Here is a 26,443-nt window from a genome sequence, read left to right as displayed (position 1 = left end):
TGAAACGGAGTGTAGTAATAGGGCAGGCTTCAGCAAGGGCAGGTGCAAGTTGGAGAAGAAAGGGCTGGAGCGTGATCAAAGGGACCACCATGCCTCGAGCAGGGATTAGATTTAATGGAATGGCTTTACAATCTGGACAACAGTGATTATTCCATGTGGCCCTTTGCATTTGCTCATTGTATAACCGAGCTGCCTGATCAAGGCTTTTGTTGAGGTAAGAGTCTCATACCTACGTAATGATCTCTGCTGGAAAATTCCTGTGCATGTTTGAAATAACGTTCTTCGGTATAATTTGCAACATTTCCATTGGATCTGCTTGGGTGTGTGAACAGTATGTAGGCATTCCCAGCTATAACAAATTCACACAAATTGCAGAAAGCATTTGCATCAAGTAGTCATTTGAAAATATAACTGCAGCTTTCAGAAACTTATTAAGGCCCAGAGACCTGTTTGAAAACAAAAGTTTGCTTTTCGTATAGGTAAAATGAAGCCTCCTGTGTTTCAGCGGGGAGTACTAATGTAGGGTTTTTTTTGTGAATGTCCTGTAACAGCAATGCACAAAACAACCCTGGCTGGCACCAACAAGCACTGTAACGCTGTCACATGCATCTGCATTTCAGGCATAGCTGTGCTTATGGGAGCACATTCCAACACCAAATCCAGACAAAAATGTTAAGGCTTTTACTATTAGGGTAGGTGAACTCATTATTTTTCATTTGGGACCCACAGAAAATTAAAAAACGTGTGGACCTACTTGATTTTACGCAAACGGAATGGCTAGACAGACTTGCGTGCATATGAACTGGCCAGTAGCACTGATACTTGCTATATTACACCTACCTGACTTCAGTAAGACCCATAGCATTTGTGGAGTAGTATGGTTACTCATCTCACAACATCAGTTGTATAAAAATTGGGTATCTACTCTAGGCTCTCCTTCTATAATCAATGGAGGCAGGTTAGTTATCCCCAAACAAAAACATACCCACACACCACCTTAAACGTATGCCATAAGGGGACATGGCAGCAGCCAACCTAGCTCTGGGCTCCGAGCAAGAAACCCACTGAACTAATTCCCTGAAGATGGATGCAGCGCTTGATTACATGTTATTCCTCAGGAATAATTAGACTGCCTTACAACCTAGCTATAGAAATACCATTGTGCAGTGTTGTCAGCAGGCCTCAGTGAAGAAAGGAACAAGCCACAGGGAACTATCTCCTGCTTCCAATTACAGGGAAAATTTGTCATTATAAACGCTTTTGTCACTCATCCTTTTCAGTATTGAGTTACCCAAACATAGTGTGGTTAGCTCCCGGCATCTCCATATTAAGATGCTGTGACTCATCATGATGATAAGGCAGTGCTTGGATCTATGACACTAGATTTGCCAGCATTTCTTCACCTTCTTATTTTTCAGTGTCTCGGTGCTACCACTGGAAGAAATCTGTATTGAACTCATTGCTTTTGTGATGAGCCGGACAAACTGGTGGGCTCATATATTTCTTCTTAGTTTCTACCTTACACCAGGGAAACTAAAATATATGAACTATTTTTTTGGTGCTTTGTATAATTTGAAGCTTGAGAACCTAAGAAGAAAATGTAGGCTGAACCCCAAGTGAAAGGCATATCAAATAAAGAGATGTGAGATAGAACGTGTATTTACGTGTGCTTGTGTACTTACAACCCCTCTAAAAATAGGTAAGTGCAAGAGCTATTAAAATGAAAGGAATGGAAGGAAAAAGAGAGGAACGCTTCCTGGATGAATTGCAGTAGAAAAAGCATTTGAGAAAAATGCTAATGGAATGAAAAATGGGAAAGTGCACTGAGGAAATAAAAGATTATTTCTCCTTGTGCTATGTCTGGAAGAGGAACGCTGAAAAAATGGCCTGCAGTAAAAACATAGCTTTTCTCACTGTATTATCCTGGTTATTGCTGTGCGTAACTCATAATGGCTAAAATTACGCAACTCAATTTAAGATGCTTGCCTGGTACGTAGCTCTCAGCCTCACAAAACGCTGTTGGTAGAACAATAAATAGTGAGTCAGTCCAGAATAAGTCACCCAATATGTGGTTTTAAAAGGCACTGTGCTGTTTAAGGGCAGGAGTGCTTTCAGAATCCAAATACACTTTAAAAAAGAGGAGGGTTATTAAATTTGTTATTCTGCTGTTGCTTTAATAAAAATCTTGTTGCATGTTAAGATTTGTAAGTCACTCCTGTGGTTACCATTACATGCACACAGAATCTTGACTTTGCCATCTCCCTTTATCTGCAATGCAGCGTTTCACTTGCAGAGCGAACACTGCCACTTCCCATAGTGGGAACTGATTCTGGTAGTCACTGCTTGGAGGAATCTTTAATTCTCAGGAGTGTTTCCCAATTCACATACCTTGATGAACAAGTGCCCAAATAGGAACATTTTATAAACCAATTCAGACAGAGTACGTATTCCAAATAAATGGCCTAAGTTTCCAGAAGTAAGTGGAAGAATGGGAAAACCTAATGGTAAGCAAAAAGAGAAATCACTTCTTGTTTTAGAGAATAGGAGCCTTGGTCAACTGCATGCTGCTTATTTCATTAAGTACCAGGAGATAACACATACATTCCTGGTTTTGCTTAATTTCATTACGGAACTGTGAACTCAAAATCTAGTTGGTCAAGCATCAGCTTCCAGTCTCTTAAATTCTCTTTTAAATTAAATGTTGGATACAGGAAATAATCTCACCAAATGACAAATGTGTATTTTTTTTTTGGTCTGCTTTATAGTTTTACACATCAAAATGTGAAGAATCTTCCATTCATATAAACTGACAGTCCATTCATATGAACTAATGTTTATGACTATAGAACAACAAATTAAGGCCAAGAAGAATAGAATGAAGATTATTTAAGCACGTGGCTCTATTTAGCTGTTGCCTCTAGATAATGCTGTAACCTGAGTGTATATAAATATACATACTGCCTGAATACACACTTAATAGAAGATGATCCCTTCACTTTAGGTTTATACAAATAGACATGATCACTTTTCTCGCAAATTAAATGGTTCTCTAAATTAAATGGTACAACTAGTTATTTTCTTGAGTGAGCAGCAGAAGTGTTCAGACCAAAGCACAAGTTTCACAGATGAGAAGCTAGTATCCAGAAATAAAAACTTTGATATCTGGGGTAGCATCTGTCTCTCAATATGTTTTCTAGGCTTTTTTCTGTCTTATGATATATGCTGCAGATCATACTGCTTCTTTTAAAAGCCAGTTGCCGTGTCTATGTGTGCAAGCCTCAGAGAAGAGTTTTGTAAAGAACAGAGCACTATGTTCCAGAAGACATGATTAAACTCCCAAACCATAAGGAACTGAAATAATCAGGGACAAAGATATCAGTAGCTAACACAGTGTATATGCAAGGGAAGAAGCTCACCATCTTTGTAGGCATATACACTGCTTGACAGAGCTGCTCAAATGAACATATTCTGTGTGGTCTATTCCAGTACAGAAAGTCAAGATGCTTTAGTTTGAGGCAGTCGTAGACTACTGAATGCCTTAATGTAGCATAGCCACCAATGTTAATGCACAAAATTACTGTGCATTACAACCCCGTCAATAGGTATGAGAATCAATGCACGGAGAATTTAAGTGGCTTGCTGAAAGACACAGGTGAGGCAAGGTTTCCTCATATGAGTGACATATGACTATCAGGTGGTCATGGTTTCTTAGACCTTGAAGTGGTACTCCCAGCTGCAAGCCTACAGCAGCAAGAAAATGTGAAAACAGGACAAAAGGGACATCTGCACAAGGATCCGCTGTTTGCAGTTTTACTAATACCAGGAAAGGGAGATTCACAGCTCTGCCATGGCTGCTTCATAACCTCCATCTGCCTCTCAAGCTGAGCTCTTGGCTGCCTTTGGTACCCAGTCATAAGCCACCAGGTCTTTCTTTCATGCCTTCCTTTCTGTTTACCTCAACTACTGGTCATTGCAGTTGTGAATGTCTTTCAAAGAGAAGAGTGTAAAGCTGGGTCACACAGCCTTGCCCAGTCTCCTCTAGATAATTAGCTGGACAATCTGTCTACATAAACTTGTGTCTTGTGTCACAAAGAACTGTCGTCAATGGGGTCTACTGACTTTTTTGTCCCTAGAAGTTTTAACAAAATATTCCCCGCTCTCAGGCTAGGAAAAGAAGGGGGGCAAGAAGTGCAGATTTCAAAACTGAAAAACAAACATGACATCTAACATGGCCAAAATAAAACCTCTGTAGCCCAACAGAGGCCATTCTATTTTTGTAGTGAAGGACTGAGGAATAAGCTAGTGAAAAATGTTAAGATGCTAAATATAAAACATATATAATGCCAAAAGTCCCAAATGGAAGTAGAAAAGTACAAATGTTGCTGACAAGTAATCTTTAAATAATCTCATTTCAAATCGCATTATGCATCAAGCTGCTTGACACCTGTGAGAAAATATTTACTGCTAAACTAGTAAAAGGAAAATAAGCCTTAGCAAGATATTATGTTTATTACATTCCAAACATTTCAAAATACATCCTACAAGGATTTTTTATTATTTTAAATTACAAGGATTGGGGGGGAGCACTAACACAAAGGGTGTTTATTAAGGCTGATACGTTTGCCGCAGGTTATCTATAGCCTTGCTGACTACTCATTTTTCATCATAAGCTTGAAAGTACAAAGGCATATCCTCAGTAACTGGGCAAATAATTTGTTGGCGAATGCTATACATATAGTTAGATACATGTACGTGTATATAGAGGAATATATAGAGAAAAATCCTTCACAAATCTATCTGGTCTGTGAAATGGCTTCATGCACAATTAAAAAATGCAGGAAAACTGGAGGGACCCTCCAAAGCAGATGAGCAAAAATGGTTAGAGTATTAAAAGTTACGGCCTGCTTGTGAAAGGTCAAAGTGAATAGGTTCTTATTTGTTCTAAAAAGTGAAAGACTAATAGGGCCCCAATCAAGATCCATAATGTAGAAACAAGGGTATTGCGTGGGACAAATAATGTTTATATTTTCCAGTTTGGGCAAGACAGCCTACCTCACTCTCCATACACAAAACCATTAAGCTCACCTGTTTTTATTTGCGATTACCCCCCTGCTTCTGTACCAAAGATGTAATCAATTGTTTTCATTGCTCACTGGAGCAAGAACAAGAGGGAAAATTAATTTGCAGACTCTCCATACTGAAAAGATTTTAAGGACATTTAGACAAAGATTTGTCTTTCACGATCTAGATGACTTTGTTCTGACTCCCCAGAAAGGACTGGGCTAGAATTGGTGGATTTCTGGCAATCAACGTGGGCTTTACATTTCATGCTCTCTGGCAACACAGAGCAGGTATTTTTACAACCAAATGTAGATCTGAGCTCTGCAGGAAGTCATTCCTCTGAAAGTAAAACATTTTAAATCTTCTCTTAAAAATTCAAGTAGGATGATTATTTTGTGTGGAAGTTTTTCCAATTAATTTTCATAAAACAGGCCAGCATGTGGCTGCCGCCTGAACAGAGCAGGTGTTAGTATTTAATACTTGTGTATTCCTTTGTTTTCTCCAGAACTGTGTGCATATGTTTGGCCATTAGCACATTCTGGGAAAAACACCCCAACACTAAAAAGCTCTGTCATTTAGCATCCTTTATATAGCAAAAATTATACACCTTCATATGCTTCAGTAAAAATAACTCTGTATGACTGCACATGAATTTATCCCACTATATGACTGATTATATATTGGGTCCAGAGCAACAATGAGTGTGGATAAAAATAAACATTATAAAATATAATCAAATATGAAAAAAACATATGAAATTGCTCTTACTTGCTCTGTCTCATCTTTCACTTTCCTTTTTGACTTTCCAAGAACTTTACCCACTCTGACCCAGCCATCTCTGTGATTTCTCTGTGCAGAAATGCCACAGTGGAGCCCTCGTTACAGACTAGATGAGAGCAGCCACAAATGAGTGCTCAAGAGACCAGGATCGAGAGATCAGTCACCTTGCATCTGATAGCTCTCCATACACGAAAGGCTTCCTGTGAAAAATAGGCAGGGAAAACAGAAAGCTTGTGAGAGGAACAAGTAGTTGATTCTGGAGTAAAGTTCACTGCAACAAACAGAGGTTATTCTTCTAATGGTTATTACTGTAACGCTCTTTAATCAGAGGAAAGGGTCCAAAGACTCATTTCAGTATCCTTGGAATACTTTGGATGAAGAGGCTTGTTGAGCCTGTTTTGTTTTACCAGGATATGTATGCATACTTCTTGTCTATTGACAGAACAGACAAATTTCGATAGTCAAAGGACATCTATGTGTCCTTAGGCAGGGTTTAGCCCTTAAAATGACAATGCGTATTAATAGGAAAATGTGGAGAGCCAGCTCTGAAGATTAGCTTGGCTTTGTAGTATTGCTTAGCTGCTGCGCTGTATGGAAAATGCATGATGATAACAGACGTAGAGCTCACCACTCATAAATATTTAAGTGATAAGACACAATAAGCAGGCACCTTCATTGCTGCAAAACTCAGAGGTACAGTGTGAGGCACAAAGCCCAAGAACAAGTGCCTTTAGCTACTTAAAAAGTACATTTCCTTAGAAATGTACTTGTGAACGTAATAATTTTTTTCTTACCAAATACAATATATTCAAAAAGGGAAGATACTCACATTTATGTATTCACTAGCCTTTATTGGCAGACACTGACACACGTAAGACCCCTCTGACAGCTGGTGTGGAAAAGATGGCTATACTCTGGATTCTAACATCCCTTCATAACCAACAGCGGGACCACACCTGATATTTAACTAGAACAGCGAATCCTTGAAAGGAATTCAAAATTACAGGAGTGGATTCTGCAGGTTTGTCTGAGATTGAAAAAGTATGGGAGATGTCTTTATGATTTTAACTAGCATTTTCAACACTTCATATACATACACAATCACACTTTCTGCCACACAAAGGGAAAAAGTTAATTCCATTCTGAAGGATTTTACTTCTCTCTACTTAAATGAGCAGTGACTAACTTAATTGCTGATGATCAAATATTCTAAATCCACTGCTGAAATTTCATCTCCATCTTAAAAAGTGCAAATTGTATCAGGCTTATCGAGGTGTTCCAGGACAGAGGTAGAGTTTTGGAACAAGATAGGTAAAAAGAAACCCAGCAAAATCAGATTTAGGGCACTCTGAGACAGAAGCAAGGGGATAGATTGCCTCATCCAGACACAGTGGAGAAGGGCCCTGGGACAAGTGGGACCTAATTTACAGAGTATGAAAATGATATTAAAGAAAATATGAATATAGGTCTGTTCTTGTTTTTAACTCTTTCCTCTCTGATGCTTTAGATAAATCAATATGCTTTTCTGTAATAATTTATTCCAGCCTACTTCAACTTTTGCCATTCTCTGAAGCTCATGGAGTTTATAGTAGGGCTAAATTCCAATTAGACTTACAGAGGAAGAACACCAATGAAAAACAATTTTTGACTCAGGGACCAGTATGTGAAGACGATGACTTGCAGGACTTCTCCCTGTCAGAAGCACAAAGACAGGGCAGAAACTTGGAAAGCTTGTTAAAGGGAAGAGTAACTGAGTATTCAAAGGTACAGGCTATCTTGAACTACAACAGCAGCGTCCTGCAAAGGGGCTATAAACCCACCACAATTCTGTATTTCTTACAGGATGTGAATATTGTAGCCACTTTGCCTTTTATCTATCTAACAACTTCTGGGAAACCAGGGTAAAGGTCTTGGAAATTTTAGGCCGCTTAATTTATTAAAAGTACAATTCTTGCTCGCCATCAGTAACTTTATTGTCCTTGAGTAATTACAAACCAGTCGCCTCAATCTGTTTTCATAAGAGAGAGGTAACATAGGCCACAGTAGCATGGGTTATTCAACACAGTAGCATGGGCTATTCAACAGTTCCCTGCAGCGAGCTGTGAGGCAAGGGGAAAGCTGGCCACCGACTGAACCCTGTGCTGAAATTGTTGGTTCATGAGTGCCTATTGTGCTGATGATAGTATGCTATCAGGAATTAAAAAAAAAAACAAACAAGGAAGACGTTTAGAGTATTGGTAGACTGGTAAGTAAATACAAGTTTTGATTAGCAAGTAGAAGTCATCCATGTAGTTCTGTTCACTGTGGTTTCCTCACTCCCCTGGCCATTTTTAGCAGGCTGAATCAGCAATACCACATCCTCCGTGTGAATCAAACTAACTGCAACCCATCATAAGACCTCATCTGCTGTTACAGGGCAGGCAGGGAGACTTACAGCCCTGCTGATTTCAAATCCAGTTCTGCAGGAAAATGTGGTTCCAGTGCAGCTGACAACACCACAGGCACTATAAAACTGCTGCCGCTCAGCTGTTGAAGTCAAACTGCAGATGTCATACTGCTTCATTACTGGTGTTCAAATGCGTTACTTCTGTACTTGAACAGTTGAAATGCAGTTTCATTCTGCCATTTTTTTCCGTAGATTTATAGCCGCGTTTCTGGAGAGTTGATTTAGCTATTCACGTCTCGAGTTTCAAAATTAATAGCTAGCTACCGGATAGTTATAAAAGCATTTGTTACAGAAAATAGATTATCAGTGCCAGCCCTGAGCAAGATCTGGAGCAACTGGGTGCTAGAAGGAAGATCTCAAAAGAATTCTAGCTCCTTGTGCATGGGGCCAAAAACCTGCAGAGAACACACAGCCCTGCTACAGTATTATTCAAACACAGAGGCTAGGAAATAGGAGTCTAGCTTTGGAGAAACGGTGTAGGTGTTTCACAAAAGACTTGGCTCTTTGCTGCTCCTCAGAAATGGTACTTGGAGGTAGCCTTCTCTATGCTGAGTTCTCAGGGAATCCATAAGAAGATTCATTGCTTCTTGATTGAATCAATTACATATGACTAAGGGAAAGGATATTATAAACCACCCCACCACGAATCCCTGCCCACAGAATCCTGCATGGGAGATAGATAACCTTACAGAAGTAATTTTTTTCATCTGGAATGCAGTGTCTGCACACACCTGAGATGGAGAATAGAGGTGGTGAAACTGCAACCTGCAACTTCCTTTTAGTGAGGCTGCTTGAATTTCTGGAGTCCAAATTTCACAAATAACCTGTGAATACATGGGAGAACATGTTGTTCCCCATTCACGCTGTGCTGACTTCCTACAAGCCCTTGAGAATTTCTAGGCTGTGTAGATCATGCTGTTTTGGAGATGTGCATTGTAACAGAAGGCATGTTCTCTTTAAAATCCCCTCTGAGTATCCAGCTCCGCTCAGTAAGACAGAGGGGCTGGGAATCAGTCAAAGGGCCCGATTCACACCTGAAAGATTTCAGAAGCCTCCCAGCATTAGACAATCCTTGCCTTTCAAAAAGCAGTCTCGAGAGGTTTTTGGTACAGAGTATTTCCAGAGGTGGTGGTAGCGATTTCCGTAAGACACGTACAGAAATATTGCTACTTGATTCACAGGAAGACAGATGTTTTTCTTGACAGGGAAGAGGGGTTGCTACTAAAAGTAGAGCGTGGTCCCATTCTTTTGTATGCTAGCAAGGGGTAGGGGGGCAAGTGTCATCCTTAAATTTTCATGAGAGCAGCTTGCAGCATGGTCCTAGCTGACAGGAAACAAGACCAGGTTGTAGGTAATAGCCTGTGTCTTCACCTAAATTTAAGAGCAGCAAAGAAAGCCTCTTCGTGCAAAGGAGGGTGAAAACAATGTGGATGTATTTTCAGTGTCCAGGTACTTCGCCATTTTGGGTTGGAATGGATACATTTATGGAAGCGTACTTTCTCACCCATCCTGTGCTTGGAAACACCTGCCAAAGTAGCCTGTGTCCGAACCAAACTTGCAAAATACTGATTTTTGCTGTCAGCTCCACGAGCAAGTTCATATTGCTAACGCAGGTAGGTGCCAAGAGTTAGGGAGTAAATTCCTAGAAACCCTACAGTTTCCCAGGCTTGCACTGGGGAGGTCACAAAGTCACCATTGCACAAATGAGGAACTTCAGTCTCTGTGCTACTACCTCCGCCACTGACTGAAATAACTTTAAAAAAAAAAAAAGAAAAAAAATCATGCCCTGAAAAGGGAATGCTACGTTATCAGAGGAGGACTTCATCACTTCACATCCAAGGCCCGGTTGCGGCCCCAGCTCCCGCAACCCACCCGTGGAAAACCCCAGTGGGTTTTGCGAGAAGCCTCGCGGCTGTGGAGAGCCTGCCTGGCAGGACGGCGGCCGGCAGCCACCCACCCGTGCTGCGCCCACCAGCGCGGCGAGGAAAGGCGTGCGGGGGGAGGGAAAGTCACACCGAGGGAAAAAACCCGAAGGGGGACAAAACAAGCAAGCTCCGCACACAAATTCCCTCCAAGCCGGGCATCAGCGCCCGCCTCCCTCCCGCCGGGGCCCGCCGTGCCTTCCCCAGTGCCAGGGGGACGGCGGTCCCCGGGCAGAGGACCAACAAGGGCGGCTCAGAGCTCCGCGGAGAAGCAAACCAGCGCCATCCCCCTCCCACGCACCGCCACCAAAGCAGCCGCCCCGCGGCCGTTACACCCCCCGGCACCTCGCCCGGCGACGGCGCCGCCCGCCCCCGCGCATGCGCGGCCCCCTCGGCGCCTGCGCGCTGTGGAGGGACGCGGGCGCCGCTGCTTTTGGAGGGCTTGCGGGCGCGAGGCGGCTGCCGCGTCGCCGCAGCACGGGCGGAGCACGGCCCGGCGGCGGGTACCGCGTTCGCGCCTCCGCGGGTACCGGGCGCCCCCGGCTCCTCCCTCCGGGTACGCCGAGGCAGCACCGAGCCGCCTGGGAAGGGGCGGCGGGCGGATAGATAGATAGATAAGTGAGTAGGCAGGTAGGTAGGTAGGGGAGAGCCGGCTGGGTCCCGCTGCCTCCTCATCGTCATGGCTGGCTCAGAGCAGCCGCCGCCGCGGCGGGAGGACGGGGAAGCACCGCTGCCCATCGAGGACGCGGAGCTGGCGCTGGCCGGCATCAACATGCTGCTGAACAACGGCTTCCGCGAGTCCGACCAGCTCTTCAAGAAATACAGGTAGTCCCGGCCGCCCCTCCGCCGACCGCTCCCCGGGCGCCTTCCCCCCAGCGCGGCCCCGGGCGCCCCTCTCCGCCCGCCGGCGGCGGCCCGGCGTCCGCGCACCTGTCACCGTCACCCACCTGCGCGGCCGCGCCGGCCCCGCTCTCCCCTCAGGCGGCCTCCTCTGGGTGGCGGCGCCTGCCCGTCCGCCCCTGGCAGGCAGGCGGGCGGGCGGCGGGGCCGTGAGGCGCGCAGGGCCCCGCACCCTGGGCAGGAGGGCTTGGCGCGGGCAGCCTCGCCCTGCCCGGCTCCTCGGAGCGGGGAGGGTCGGCGCCCCCGGTTGCCGCCTCGGTCTGCGCTCTCGTGAGGAGGGGGCGCGCGTGACTCGCCCTCGTGGCCGCGGGGTGCGAGGCTGCGGATCCGCTTCGCGGGGTCTCCGCGGGGCTGCAGGGCAGCGCGTTGGGTGGGCGCGGGGCCGGCGTGCCGCTGTGGAAGGTGCCTGTCGCCCTGTTGGAGGGGTGGGGAAGGGCTGGGCAGGGGTCGGCGGGTCCCTCGGTAACGCTGGCTGCGTTTCCCCTAACGTGAACGAGTAAACACACACGTGTGCCTGAAGTGGTTTCCTGGGGGTTTTCGCACCGATGCTCGCTATGTGGTCTGATGCTGGTTTCAGCCGACGAAACGGATACCGATAAAAGGTCCTTGAGTGCTGCTGTGATTATCTTCAGGCTGCAAGATTATCTTCATAATCCCTACATACATCATGGCTAGCTTTGTGCGTTAAGTAGTCATCCGGTAGGAATGGCATTAACGCAACTGTGTAAATCAGTCTTAAAGAAAAGATTGCTTATACCTGTCCTTTTTGTCTGAGAACTAATGCATTCCATGCAAGCTTGAGCTGCTGTAACTGCGCAGACGTTCTAAATAATTAATATGCACTATACTGCTGTTGACTGTATGATTAAAAAAGACTTTGACTGACTTAAAATAGTGCTTCATAGTGCTAGTGTACTTACGTACTTAAATCTTATTTACAAAAAGGATGTTTGGAGGTAGAGTGGGAGGAGTGAGACAAATTAAGAAAACTCCCCTTAATAATAATGAAATAATAACTTTACTGTGTATCTGCCGCAGTCTAATATTAAACATGTCATTCTGTCTTTAGTATGTACTGCTATGTTACATACGCAATACTGTTGTGTAGAACTAATTGGAATATCGCAGGGGACAAGTAAGGTCCTGATTCTGCGTTCCTCACATGCGAGCTGCATGTTAGGCATTCATGTGAAGTTGCACCATATGAGTTACTTATTTCTTGAGTCTGTTGGAGTCATCAGTTGTTCTAGGTATCTAAGGAACCTGTTGGTTTTGATTGTTTGTTTTTGTGTTGTGTATTTTTTTAAGGTACCAGATAAAGAACACTTGATGAGGTTTCCTCCCCTTCATTTTTTGTTGTGTTGTGCCATTGCTTTCTGTCAGTAGTGTGAATCTGGAAGTAGTCTAGGAATTGTAAATATGTGATGCTTCTTATATTGTATAGTAATGCTAGGGGGTAAAATTGTTAAGATTCCTATCTTCAAAATGCAGTTTAATCCTCCCTTGAAAGGGTGAATAATGATACCTTCTGCAAATTGTTCTCTTGGTTATCTAGAAGGTTTATTACTAAGGATTTCTTAAATGCAGAAACTTACCTTTTTTCCAGGTGCGGGCTTTTCTTTGATTTTATCAAGGGGTGCCTTTAAGTTCAGTGTACTGTTTGATCTTGGACTTTAAACACTACCTGCAAGGAGTAAATAGGCATTCCTTCATTAGATTAAGTGATTTTATGATTCATAAATTAATAATCGCTGTCTTAGTTTCTAAATGACTGTGAAAAATCTCCAGCCCTGTCTACTTCATCCCAAAATTTGTAGCAGGGCTCCTCTTGCTGTGAACTAGTAGAGCTTTATTGAATTGCAGATTAGTTGTATGTTGAAACTTCACATTAGAGGTAGGAAAGAAGATACAGCAAAGTATGTTCAACTTCTTGTAAATTTGGATTTTGGAGACACATATGCAATAAGGCTGACTTTTTTTTCCCCAGCAGTTTTTGGTTCTATACTTGTATTGGTTGTGTTCTTCCTACAAGGACTTAAATAATGCTATTATATATTTCTCTGCATACAGCCTTAAATGAGTGTACATTTGTTGATATATGCTTGAAACTATGAAATAGAACCCATCCTAAATGGGACTGGTAAGCCAAAAGAGCAGCTTTGGGGAGCTCTCCATGATTTAATATGGATGTTTGTAATTTGCAGCATTAGAGCTCAAAGACGTCTGATGAAATGCAGCTTTTTGAACTTGATGTGAGTGTGTGTTGTCTGTATTTCGAGTGACCTTTCTTATAGAAAGTGTTAATTCTAGACTACTGCCTATGCAGGTAGTTCAGCTCTCTTTCAGAAGCTTAACAGTTGTCAGTTGAATCCTAGAAGTAAAGAGAGGAATGGAATTTTTTTTTTATGGAAACTGTTTAAGAACCTGCAAGACTATTTGGAAACGCGTTAATCCAGCAAAACTTCAGTTTCATTAGCCACATCGTTTAAACTAGTTAAAACTGTTTCTTAGAAACTACTGCTTTTGCTTCTACTTTTTATTACTTATTATTACTTTAATTTTTTCTTCATTTGCCACCTGAAGGATCTTGTGAAATACTAATTCAAATCAATGCTGCCATCTTTATGGGACAGTAGACAACCTTGATGAGCCTAAGGACAGCTGTCATTCCAAAGCAGGCTGGATCTGTTTCTTTCTTTGCTATTCTGCATTTTTGCATCTTCCAGAAAGCTGGCTGATGAGCCCAAAATTGGTTATATTTGAAAGCTGATCATAGTGCAGTCCTTGAGGAAACCAGGGTAGAAATGGCAGCTGTGATTCATATGTATAACCGTAACAGTAGAACCTTGCCTTTGAAGAGTGGTGGTACTTTGAAGTCATTGGCTATAGAAGCATTGGGCATGGGAGCATAGTATTTTGTCTTTTGGTGTTTAGAGCTCATACATATCTATTTAGAACCCGAAGAAGTCAGATGAACATGTCTGTTGTGTGTCAGATACAACATGTAATTGGAACTGCATTGACTATCACTGTAAAGCAGTTAATGATTTGTGAGGTGTAGTTTGTGACTTGTTTTGTTTTAAATTATACTTGAGGGAAGATACCAGGGTTTGAAAAATCATCTGCAAGTAGCATCGACATCTGCATATGCTTTTTCGTGAGTTTTTTTTTTTAAGAAGTTTAGATCCTCTACCTGCTAGTGGTGACAACTTTCTGAACATGAATCAAATACCAATGGATATGATATTTTCATAAATCTGCAACAGATGGCACCGCCATCTTTAATGGTTGTAGCTGTGTCAGGTCACCACAGTGCTAACTCGTATTTGAAACTGTCAGGTATCAATCTTTCTGTTCAGCTTGAACAATGCTGATGCCATCCCAGGTCGCATCGGTTTAAACTTTGAGTACCTGTGAAAGCTGCAAGAGATGTGGAGGTTGACCAAGGACATAGACATTGCAGATGGAGCTCACAATCAGCCTGTGGTATGGTATCGTTTTGGTGAACCACCCTGACACTAGCAAGAAAGCTGGAATTAGAGTGTTCTTTTTCCCCTTCTAGCTTTGTGGATTCCTAAACATTTAAGAAAAGAAGAAACTGTCAAAAGACCTTTTTTTTGCTGATTCTTCACTTTTTAAGAACATTTGCAATTCAAAAATGATTTAAAAACTTCTTCCAGCTAAGAGGAGAGAAGACAGTGTCAAATATAATCAGGAGCTTTTTAGCTGAATGTTGACTGACAATATAAAGCATAAGATCAGGGATATTATCTTACAGGAAATCCTGCAGTCTTTTGTCTCCTACCAGGGAAGCATTTGACTCTGTGTGAATGACTCTTACTTCTGAGAAGACTTGATAGTTTCCAACTTGCATCTGAATGAAAAGAGAAATGGTACAAGATGGATAAATAAAATGTCTATAATAAGGTCATTTCCAAAGAAGAAAATGAAGATGATGTAGAGGAAAAGCGATTCTAAGACAAAACGTGTAAAGGTTTAAAGAATGGGGTCAGTGTAGGAAAACATGCTGTACAACGTGCTAGGGTAAAGCAGAACACGGAGAAGAATGGAAAGTTGGAGCAAATGGGAAAGTGAGAAAAGAGCTTAGTATGCTTACTTTAAAAACCTAAAATGTTTAAAGTTACGACATGTTACAGTATATGTATTAACAGACATACAAACTTAAGTAATGGACCAGAAATTCTGTTGTGGGTAGGTGTTTGAACTTAATATTACCAATTTAAAATGGTGTCTGTGGCTCAAAATACTTTTGACCCAAATACAAGTTGAGACAAGGTGACATTAAGCCAGCATTGATCAGCAGGTAGATTATGGCCCATGTATGGGCAGTCTAACTGCTGTTGAAATTCTTGTTTATAGAGCTCTTAAGAACAAAAATTAAGTGATTTAGTAGATGTTTTGGTAGCTTCTCTAAAGATAAGGACAGCAGGGTGGGAACTGACGTAAGTCAGTTGGGGGAAGGATGATGGCATCTTGATTGGCAGTGTGAGAATAAGTCATGAGTGTTGTGGTAGCAACCCTGTGTGCTTTTGTTTATTGCAGCAATAGGCAGACAAGCAGCTGCTAGATGGATGTATAGAAAGGAGATTTATGTATGAGGGAAGTGATTTTTAGCAGCAATATTCTAAATGTGTAATAAATGTGTACCTTAGTGAGGCAAGGTTTCATTGCTCAAGGCTAGGCAGAGCACGTTATTGTAATAGTGATGACATAAAAACAGCATTAGTTTTCCAGTTACATGGATAGGTTAGAAAAAAATTGAAGTGTTCTACAGTTTAAAATCTTCAAGACCTGTGTACATAGAGATGATCACGTTGAATGTGACGTTTAGTTTTGTGGCCTTTGTGACAGAGGCAGGTGTTGCCAAAAGAAGTGGTAAAAAGGGCAGAGAGAGGTTAAGAGAGCCATTTGGCCTATGGAGCAAAATCTGATGGCTAGAAATCCATAGGAAGATGACGGAAAGCTAAACAAAAATCTGAGTTTATAACTCAGAAGTTAGCAGTCAGATTTGGTGGAGATTGCAGAAAAGGTGTGATAGTAAGCAGATCTTATTTTAAAACTGAAGAAATCAACTTTGTGAAAGATACAGATGTTGTAAAGACTTTTCACTCTTGCTAGTGCACCCATTCTTTGATCTACTATTTCTAATAAATTATTTCAGGCTATTATGATGGGATGGATATGTTTTTGTTTTAACATACTTCAGGAGCTCAGAGATACGAAGAAGTTATATGATGTAAGCTGCTATATTTTGTCCTGAAAGTAATTTCAGTCAGGTTAGTTGAACCTACAGTGGAAAAAGATTTTGCACAAGTCTGTAATTCTTATGGATTAAGAGTGTGCAATTGGACAGTTAGTACAAATCAGTTGATATGTTATAACTAGCTTGTCTCTCAGCTTTGTAACTACTTTTTAAAGTAAAGGTGCAATTTAAAATGCTTCTCATAATTCCCGGTGTTTTGATATTCTTGTGCATCTAAACTTAACAGCCTGAAGTTAGAGCAAAAGAATCTCCCGTTAATTTGTGTAAGGACAAAACAAATCAGGTAAAGACTGGATGGGACAGGGCCACAGAATTATTCTTTTTATATTCCTGAATTTCTCTTTTGATTGTGTATTTCTAGTGAAAATGGAAGCGTATGCTAAGAGCTCATTTAACAATTAAAACAAAATTGGGCTGATTATGAAACATAAACTACACCTAGATCTGACATTAGCGGTTCTTAATGTGTGTCTTAATACTGTAATGCTTTCATGACACTTACATTGCCGTAGCTATTTCATATACCAATATTGGATGAGATGTGTACTTGTATAAAGATCTGTCTTATGTTTGTAGTCTCACAAATAATTTCTAGAATATATTCTAGAATAATCTGTGATGGAATAATGACCAAAGGATTTGTATGTTTTTGCAGTAAATTCCTTATCTTTAAATATAGGTTATAAGTATTTCTGCTTGTTTTAAAATATTCAGTAGCTGCTTCTATATTTATCTGTGAACTTACATGAATTCTTAATTTTTCATTATGCTTTACTCTCCCACTTTGGAGGAAAACAATTTGTTTTGTTTCAACTTGAGCATCACTACCAGTATGATTAGAATTCTTAGTGGACTGTGGTTAAAGTAACATGCCTAGAAAAGCGGGGAGGAAGTGTGGCAGGTTAATTACATTACTTAAATTTAAATCTGAGCTAGGCTGTAGTAGCTTTAGAAGCTGATGTATTTGGAAGTGAAATACTACCGTGGAAATGGATGTAGAAAAAAGAAAATACTGATAAGTAACTGATTTTTCTTTTGGTGTGCTTCAGTTCCGATTTTTTTTTTTTTATGGTAAAATTGGGCTGTATTATCTCAGCCTTATTAAACCAAGGCTTAAAACTCTTGAATGTTATCATCATGTGTGGAAATGGAGCATGGCAAACACCTTTCTTCTGAAAGTGAATTAACATCTTAAAGATATGCCATGAAACGAGGTGAATTACTTAGGGTTTATTGGGGGAAGCAATGTCTTGCATAACACCAGTTTATATACCTGGAAGAAAGGTCTACTTCAGTACTCTTAAGCTTATGACTTAAGTTTAGTTATACATACCAACTTTATTGATATATACAGCCTTTTACTGTGGTATCTTGTAGAAATGGTGTTAATAGCACACTATTAATTATTATTATAATTAATAAGAAATTATAAGAAAGATTATAAGAAATTATAAGAAAGATACCTTCTGAGGTGAGGTGCAAACAGTATTTTACAACGTGTCTGGAGACTGAATTTTTCTTCATCTTTGAGCCACTTAAAAGTCTTGATTTTTCTTTACTTAATGGAGGTTATTGCCTCAAAGTAGCGAGGACAACTTGGGTAGTGCAGTCTCCCATTGTTCATTTGTATTCAGTTCCGTAACTCCTGTCAGCATCAATATGGCCATTGGTTTGCTATTAGAATTTTCTCAAGTGCTGCCTCATTTGTTTGTATCTTAACAACTTTTTGGAATCTGTCAAAAGATGTAAAATCATGTCTGATGCTGAAGGTCACCTATAAGGAGTTCGAGCCAAGGGTTATTTTCATGGAATGATGCTTTTCTTAGAAATTTGTTGTCAACATTAGTCATGCCTTAGAGTTTACTGGGACAGTACTGTGGCATTGCAAACCTTTTTCCTAGCTCTCAAGGAAAAGATAACCCTAAACTGCTGAAGAGCTTATCGGTCAACATAATATTCACAAAGATTGAGCACTAGATGTGGTTGTTGTTTAAAACAGAGTTTAAATGCTGAAATTACCTTAACAAATTATCTTCCATAAAGCTGCAACTATAGTCTCTACCCAGTGACTATGTAGGAATGTGGCAGAAGCATTCCTTATTTTGTTTAGTGATGACACAAACTCTGCATGAGGAGCTCCTGCAGTGAAGTTTTCATGTTTTGATTGCCAAACATTATGGTCTCAACAGAAGCATCTCCCAGACATAGCATAATATTATGCATCATGTTTTCTTGCTTCAGGGTCCTTATGTGCTACAGCCCATATGTGCTGTAACGACAATGCTTTTTATAGATTGAGTGACTGAATATTAAAAAGGACTAATCTGCAACGTTTTACCTCATGTATTACAGCTAGTCATAATTTCAGAGTAGAGTAATGTGGCTCTCAAGTTTTTTGTTGTCTCGTCTTTAATCATGGTGGAAGAATTGTAAACAGTGAGCTGTGAGTGTCAAAGTGCAAGTGGGGAAGCAGTTTTGAAAGATGAATATTTTGGGGAAAAACTTCTGTTTTACTTGGACAAATATATGCTAAAATACTTAGACAAATTTTCATCGCTTTCAGTAAGCGCTTTGATATCTTCTGTAATCTTGGAAGAGCAGTTGGCTCTCAACTGTAACTAGCTTCCTCTTTTTTTGACATAGTATTAAAATTTACCAAAAAAGAAATACAAAGGCTTTTAAAACGTGTATTTAAATGTTGATACCTTCACACATATATATGTGCACTCTTAAGAACAGGTTCTTAAAGTCCTGAAGAGAAAAGAAAACCAAATTTTAACAAATGTTTGAATAGTATGCCCAAATTAGCGTATATATTGAGCTGCTGAAACAGCATATATATGCTGTTTGATTCTCAACTATGTTCCTGTTTATTCAGTTTAGTGGTTTCACTCCCAAACATGGCCATTATTCAAGTTGCTCTATTTGAAAATACTGTTCCCATAGACAGGGAATCAGTTTACCTCTAAAGCTGATGTATTTAATTTTTTTTTAAGCTTCAGTAACTATTTCTACATCAGGAGGATCTTTTTTTTATAAATTCATAGAAAATGAAAAGTAGTCTAGAACTTAAAATGTTTTCATATGCAACACTTTTACTATTTATTCTATAATTCCACATTATTTAATTTGTATTTATGTTTTGCTGATAAAACTCATCTCTTTCTTGCTAAGTCCTAAGGAATGCCTGGATGCTACTTTCTTCTGAGCGCCAAGTGCATATGTTGCTAAGCTTATTTGATTTGCTTATGCACATTTCAGAGGAAAAAAAACCCTCCTCAAAATCTTGATTCTGTTGTGCAAAGTTTTAGTAAGAGTGTAATATGTATCAATTTTACAAGTAAACTTTTTACAGGTGTTCAGATGCTCAAATGTTAGTTCATTAAAATAATCCATTCCTGGTAATGAAGTAAAATTTTTCAGTGTGGATGAAAACTGAATATTCAGAAAGTGTGTTCTAAGAATCTTACTGAAAAGTGCAAATCTAATTAGCTGTTTCTTATGTCATGCATTTTTATTTTTCTGGTTATATTCAAAGACTGTTGTGGTTGAATTCTTTTAATTCACTCTGATAAACAATCTTTCTCTGACAATTTTCTGTTCCGAATGGACTTCAGTATGAAAGATTGATTCTCTAGAGATGCCTACCTGCTTGCCTCCCCAGAATGTCTTTCTCTGTGTATGTAGATATAAGGAAGCTCAAAAATGAAATGTTTGATTTATTTTTGAGCTTCCTTGAAAGTATAAGCACATAAACGTAAGAATTTCTTGTGCTGATCTATTCTGCGGTTTTAGATCCATTGGGTGTTGATAATGCAGTAGGTGTGACCCTGAAACGTATGGTGGAGGTTATGTGCTGTGGAGTATGGTGATAGGACTGGCTGCTGAATGGGTCCCACATGTCCCATGGGTTGAAAAGTGGATTATGAGAGAGCCGTGTGCCCTCTGCAGCAAGAGTTCATGCTGAAAGTGCCAGCAGCAGCAAGTATAACTTCTGTAGCTGATCTCTACTGCTCTGTGTAACGCAGCTGTTGGTAGAGAACAGTCCAGGTACTCAATAGCAGAGGCACTTACTGGCAGCTGCTCTTGTTGGCCTGCCAACAAAGGGGAAAATACCTAACCTATTTTTCTTCTGAAAAAATATGGCAAGTTATGTTTGTCATACGTGTATATGTATATCCAGACTTGAGCAATGTATACAAAAAAGGAAGGTTTTTCAGTTCTAACTTGCTTATCTTCCCTGTTTTTCTTTCTTTTTCTTCTTGTTCATGTCCTTTGAGATATTTGTGCTAAATCAAAAAGTGAGAGTGGGGGTGATATTGAAGACTACCTTTAAAAAAAAAAGTCTCCTGTATTATAATACAGCTTTACTATTGGACATCAGTGTTGTAATAAATAATATACTATTTTCTCCATGTTTTTCAAGTGCTTGTCCTATTTTAAAACTCTGATGCTTGCCAAATTAAATTGGAAACAGCATAAGTACTGTACTCTAGCAATATATGTACCTGTAGCATAAATGTTACCTCTTCCTAAATCCTGGAAATCAGTGTTTGTATATAACTTTTTTCTTCTGGAGTGCTATATGTATTTTATCCTTACTCCACTAGTGATATTTATGCATGGACATATAACCTGGCAGCCCATTGCTGAACAGTGTGGATCAGTGGTACCACTGAGGCCCAGAAATAATTTTTTTAAAATACTTTCTATGTGATATTACTGGAGCCTCATGGTCTGTGTGACTACAGTAGTCCTGAAGCTTGAAACCTGTCCCATATATTATCAAGATTTTGGCTGCCTGCGTTTTTTGATCTAGCAGTTGATTTCATCCTTTGGAATATCCCTGCAAAAGGAATAGGTGAAACATCTTAAAACTATTCCATGTAGTGTAGTAAGATATGTATTCTGGGCTTGAAACAAAGCAGCTATAAAACCATAAGCCTTGTAAGAACTTTGTATTTCCAGCAACTTAGTTGTGTGGCATACGCATTTTTTTTTTTTTTTAAATCTGGGTAGATTAACTTAAATTCATAGGAACAGGGAGAAGTGGGAATATCTTAATAGAAGCAGTTAACATTTCTCTGCTAGGTCAAAATTATAGTGATGGATCATAGAGAAGACTAGAATTAGCAGATTTTTAATTTTCTGTAGCCCTTAAATTTTTTTTGACCTGCACTGGGCGTATTTTGATGACAGTGGTTTCTCTTAAAAAATATCTACAGTTTAATGCTTGAAAAAAAACTTTTTTGAAAGATATATTTGAGTCTTCGTAAAAAAGATTAAGCTTTTGGCTTTCCATTTCCATTATATCTTGCAGAATGATATGTTTGTTTGTAACTTGATACAAAACCCCCAAGATTTATTTACAGATGTATAAATTAAAATCAAGAAATACAATATTGATCTTTACAATAGGAAATATGTGCAAATATAGTAACTACATTTTGTTTTCTTTACAGAAACCATAGCCCATTAATGAGTTTTGGAGCCAGTTTTGTCAGTTTTTTGGTGAGTAGATGGGAGCAGAGAGTATACATCTCTTCTCTTGTGGTTAATGTTTGTATGTGCATGTGTGTGTGTTCATAACAGTGGATACTCTAATTTGTTTCTTTTTATGAGACTTAATTTTTTTCAAAGTTTTAAATTAAATGTAGCTAGAAAGTAAGTCATGTTATATAAAACTTGTTTACTCATGTGGTTTAAATAGAAAGTAAAGGTTCTGTGATTCAGCTGCTCAAATGTATGAAATATTTATGTGTTCCATTAAAAGAGCCATAATAAAACCCTCTCTTAAATGAGCAGTAGAGGTATTATTAAAATAATACTCATAAACGCCATTTTCCTGATAGCTTTTGCTATTGAAAATTTCTCCATCCATACTGCTGGGTGAAAGTTGTTAGTTCAATCCATTCACATTGCTTCCTTTTTGAATATATGAGAACAGAGAATATTGACTGACTAAAGAGTTGTAATGAGCAAGTTAGGTCTGTTAAATGCTTTTCTTCTTTTTTTTAATGTATTAAAATGAGAATATCTTATCTAAAAACTGAGCAGGTGTATTAGAAAATGTTTGGATCTTGTTTTTTAGACTGTCCTTATTCTGACTTTGCTGCTTAATCTTAGATTGCACCAGAAATTATCTATGGTAATACTTTCTTTAAAGACAGAATTTGTTCTAATATGCCAGAAATAGATAAGTTGTAAATGAAATTAATTTGAATTCTCTCTAGTGTCTGTAGACTATGCAATATGGAAAAATACATCGGTTAGGAAACCTCCTGGGGCATGCGCTTGCTTTTAAGTCAATGGAGAGGAGAAAGGAAAGAGGGAGAATCTCTCAGGCTTGCTTATCTGAATTGATGTGCTGAACCAGTGTAACATCACAGTGCAGCATCAGTGGATCTTGAAAATATCTTGCTTAGCTACTGTTCTAAACATAGCAGCAGCACTTTGTGTGCCTGTGTCATTCAGAGCTTTCGTTTAATAAAGCATCAAGAAAAGAAGTTACTTGTGCTGAAATTCTTTCTAAATTGGTTCAGCAGTAGTTGGAGTCAGATGTATTTTTTTCTTTCTACATATGTAGGAATTGTGGTTATTATTTTGAAAAATGCAACAGCTGTTGCTTGTTACTGACTTTGGAGGCCTGTTATTTATGGAGATGAATTATATAAAAGCAGTATCTGTACAGATGCAAATTGTGTCTTACATAACAATAATTGAAAATTAATTTATATGAATTTTTCTTCCGCTTAATGTAATGTGAGAGCGCATTCAGTTTGACTGCATATGAAGCTTTGTTAAGGCAAGGGGTTAGGACTTAGTATGTTCTGATGTGTCTTGAAATTTTGGTAAAGCACACTCAAATCTCTAATTTGGTGTTTCTGTGTAGAAGTATGTGTATTGATGTGTGTGTGTGTATTAATACGTTTTTTAAAAAAAGGAAGTTTTAGTGTCGAGTTTTCATGAAAATTTTACTATCCTATAGCTTTTGTAGAAATAAAAATATTTGTGCTTTTTATCCTTCAAATCTGTTTGTTTTTTGGTAGAATGCTATGATGACATTTGAAGAAGAGAAAATGCAGCTGGCATGTGATGACTTAAAGGCTACAGAGAAACTTTGTGAAAGTGAAGAAGCTGGAGTTATAGAAACAATCAAGAATAAAATTAAAAAGAATGTAAGAACACTTTGTAAAATACAGATTTGTGTATCGGATAAATATTTCAGGAAACTTCCTTTCTGTCCTCTTTGTATTTTGAATAGATGATTTTTGATATGTGAAGGGCAGTTGAGGTTAATAATAAATTTAGAAATTAAGTCAAATATTTTGCTTGGATTTCCAGGTAGTTCCTCTTCTAAAGCAGCAGGTTGTGTTGATCTTAGTAATTATTTTCTTAACACCTTCTTAACCTCAAATTAGTGACCTACTGAAATTATTTCAGGAAGCTTGTGGCTTGTCTAATTCAGGCTAACTTTAATTCATACATGCTCTAGTAATGTTGGAAAGTTGTGACGTTGAGGCTGCATAGTGCTGTGTGCCAGGCATATTCCTAGGGAATTTTCCTTCCTTTTTTAGATTTTTCATTCTAAATAATGAAGGAAGAATAAAGCATGCAGATTAAGAACTAGTTAAAGTAGTAGTATAGAAATGTCCAGTGAGTGGCCTGCCTAGTGTGACGTAGCAGATTACAGAAAAAGAAGCCATTTCTCTTCAATATTTAGTTTACTTGATAAAACCTATTGAACCTGACATACTTAACTCTCTGCTCTTAGGAGGCACTGTATTTTCCCTGCCACTTGTCACATACCCCTTTCTTTTCTTCCTATCTATCATATTTTAGTTGTCTGATGCATTCAGTAATAATTAAATGAAATTTAAATCTGTTTTGAATATTCATAGAATCTTAGGAAAAATAGCTGATAGCAAATATGTAAGGTTTCCCTATTTATTAAGTAGGAGCTTGCTTGATGAGCTATCAAAGAACTTTTAGCATAGTTTTGCACTTCAAAATGCTGCGTTAATTTAGTAGCAATACTACCACTTGCAGTTAATTTGGGATTTTTTAATTTGTTGGGTTTAAACTTGAATTCTGTATTATCTTTGGTAACATTTTTCTGTGCTCTGTGTTTGTATATTTCAAACAGGTTGATGGACGAAAATCCACTCTATCCATGATAGATCGTCTACAAAGACAAATAATTGTAGCAGACTGTCAAGTCTACTTGGCTGTGCTCTCATTTGTAAAACAGGAGTTATCAGGTGTGCTGTGGTTTTAATGTTTAGATATATTTTTTGCATGGTATCTTTTTAATAAAACCTGATCATAAAGTGGCAAGATGACTATCAGTAAAGATGATTGTTTTGTAAGAAAGACCATAGTTTCATTTGAAACATTCCAAGATTGGTACAGTTGCAGAGGTATTGTTCTACCTTTGCGTAGGTAGTAGTATCATAAAATGAGTTGGATTGCTACAGATTACAGCTTTCCGCTTTTTTCCATACCGATAATCATATTCAGCTGATTCTCCTTAGATATGGTTGGAATCCTTTGCATTTTCCCATAGAGACATTTGAGGAGTTGGTATGAAGATGGATAGCATCTGCGTGCTTCATGTGGCCTGCAAGATAAAAGAGGCTATAAGTCCAGGCCACCGGGAAGATCCTAATGTCCCATATGCATTATGTTCATGACAACTCAGGGCGATGACAAACTGCCAGTAAAAGTAATTTTAAATGAAGTGTGTTGAAGATGGAACTGCTAAATCAGTTCTTATTCTCTGATCACCAAAGTGCGTCCTTGCATGCCAAAGAGGTTAATCCTGTCATGTTGAATACAAACCTCCTCGTCTCTCATGTTGAGTACAAACCTCCTCGTCTCAGCTGCAAAGCTGTTTCTGATGTTCTCTTGCATTCCTGGATCTCTTGCATAATCTTCAAACATGCCTTCATCCATGAGTTTATAGAAAATGTGGTCAAGGTCATATACAAAGCAAGCGCATTCCCAGGTCTTACCAAATCAATGAAGACCAAGAGATGGCAGTCTGTCAGTGAAAACCCTGCTGATCAGCTGAAAGGAATTGGGGAAATAACATTCAGATTATTTAAAATAACACTAAGATCTTCAGTCAGGGACATAATGCTTTCTGTGATGTGCAGACTTGGTTTCTTCCAAGCCATGGCATCAAGCATGTGTTTGCTTCTAGCTAGCAGAAATTCAGGGGGTATTTCTGTTTGCTGTGCGTATAGTGCTGCAGAAAGGTTTTCTTACTATTTTTAATGCAGTTCTGGGTTTTCATTTTGGGGGTGGGTGGGGGTGGGGTGTCCCCCTCTTGAAGCTTTTTTTCTTATTTCAGTATGTATTCTGCAGCTGCATAACTGGGTTGGAGGCTGTAACTGAGGGTAGTGTCTGTTCCCTTTCTTGCTTGTCTGCTGCTCAGAGAACTGAAGTGGGTAGCAGAGTACTGCAGAACATGCAGTATATTTGGGTTACTCTACTGAGTAAAAAACATACCTGAAGTCTAGTTAAAATTCAAGCGATTAAATGCCACTTCAGCGACTGCTAGTTACTGCTGTTGTGGAACTGTTAGATCCATTATTTCAATTTTTTGAGTATATTATGTTTCTGTTTATGTATAAACATCTTTTGTTTTTATCATGTTTCAGTACAGAAGTAGCAACCAAATTATTGAAATGACTGTAATTTCAAAAAAAAAAAAGGCATTCTTCAGAGGCAGACAAATATTTCTCACTAGTGGATGGGTGAAAAATTTCTTGTGTTTTTCTTCCTGGAACAGTTTGACAAGAAGCATATGATGACATGCAAGCTGCTTTCTCATATGCCTAACACATTGTAGATTTTCCTTTCCACCCTCATGGATGTATTAGAAATAGTTTCATCATAAAGTTAGTAACACAGCAATTTATATTAGCTTCCCACAGCAATACTGAATTACCTTTTCTTGATATTTATCACTGCTGTCATGGGTCTGACTACTTTCAGAATTTCATACTGGGAAATCAGCTCAGTGATTGGGCTTGATGTAATTTT

The 26,443-nt window shown here is 39.3% G+C and overlaps 1 protein-coding gene across 2 annotated transcripts in view; it reads left to right on the top strand.

Moving 5' to 3' along the window:
• The first annotated feature begins 10,721 nt into the window (after positions 1 to 10,721).
• TTC39C (tetratricopeptide repeat domain 39C) overlaps positions 10,722 to 26,443 on the top strand; it is a 39,738-nt gene continuing 24,016 nt past the window's right edge. For both annotated transcript variants that reach the window (XM_076329828.1, XM_076329829.1), the window contains exons 1-4: positions 10,722 to 11,034; positions 21,856 to 21,904; positions 23,443 to 23,571; positions 24,540 to 24,654. In XM_076329828.1, the coding sequence (XP_076185943.1) occupies positions 10,889 to 11,034; positions 21,856 to 21,904; positions 23,443 to 23,571; positions 24,540 to 24,654 (439 nt within the window). In that variant the 5' untranslated portion in view covers positions 10,722 to 10,888. The remainder of the gene's footprint in view (positions 11,035 to 21,855; positions 21,905 to 23,442; positions 23,572 to 24,539; positions 24,655 to 26,443) is intronic.

Source organism: Aptenodytes patagonicus, chromosome 2, assembly GCF_965638725.1.
Source record: "Aptenodytes patagonicus chromosome 2, bAptPat1.pri.cur, whole genome shotgun sequence".
In the NCBI taxonomy this organism is placed as follows: Eukaryota; Metazoa; Chordata; class Aves; order Sphenisciformes; family Spheniscidae; genus Aptenodytes; species Aptenodytes patagonicus.
This window is presented reverse-complemented; position numbering and strand designations above follow the sequence as displayed.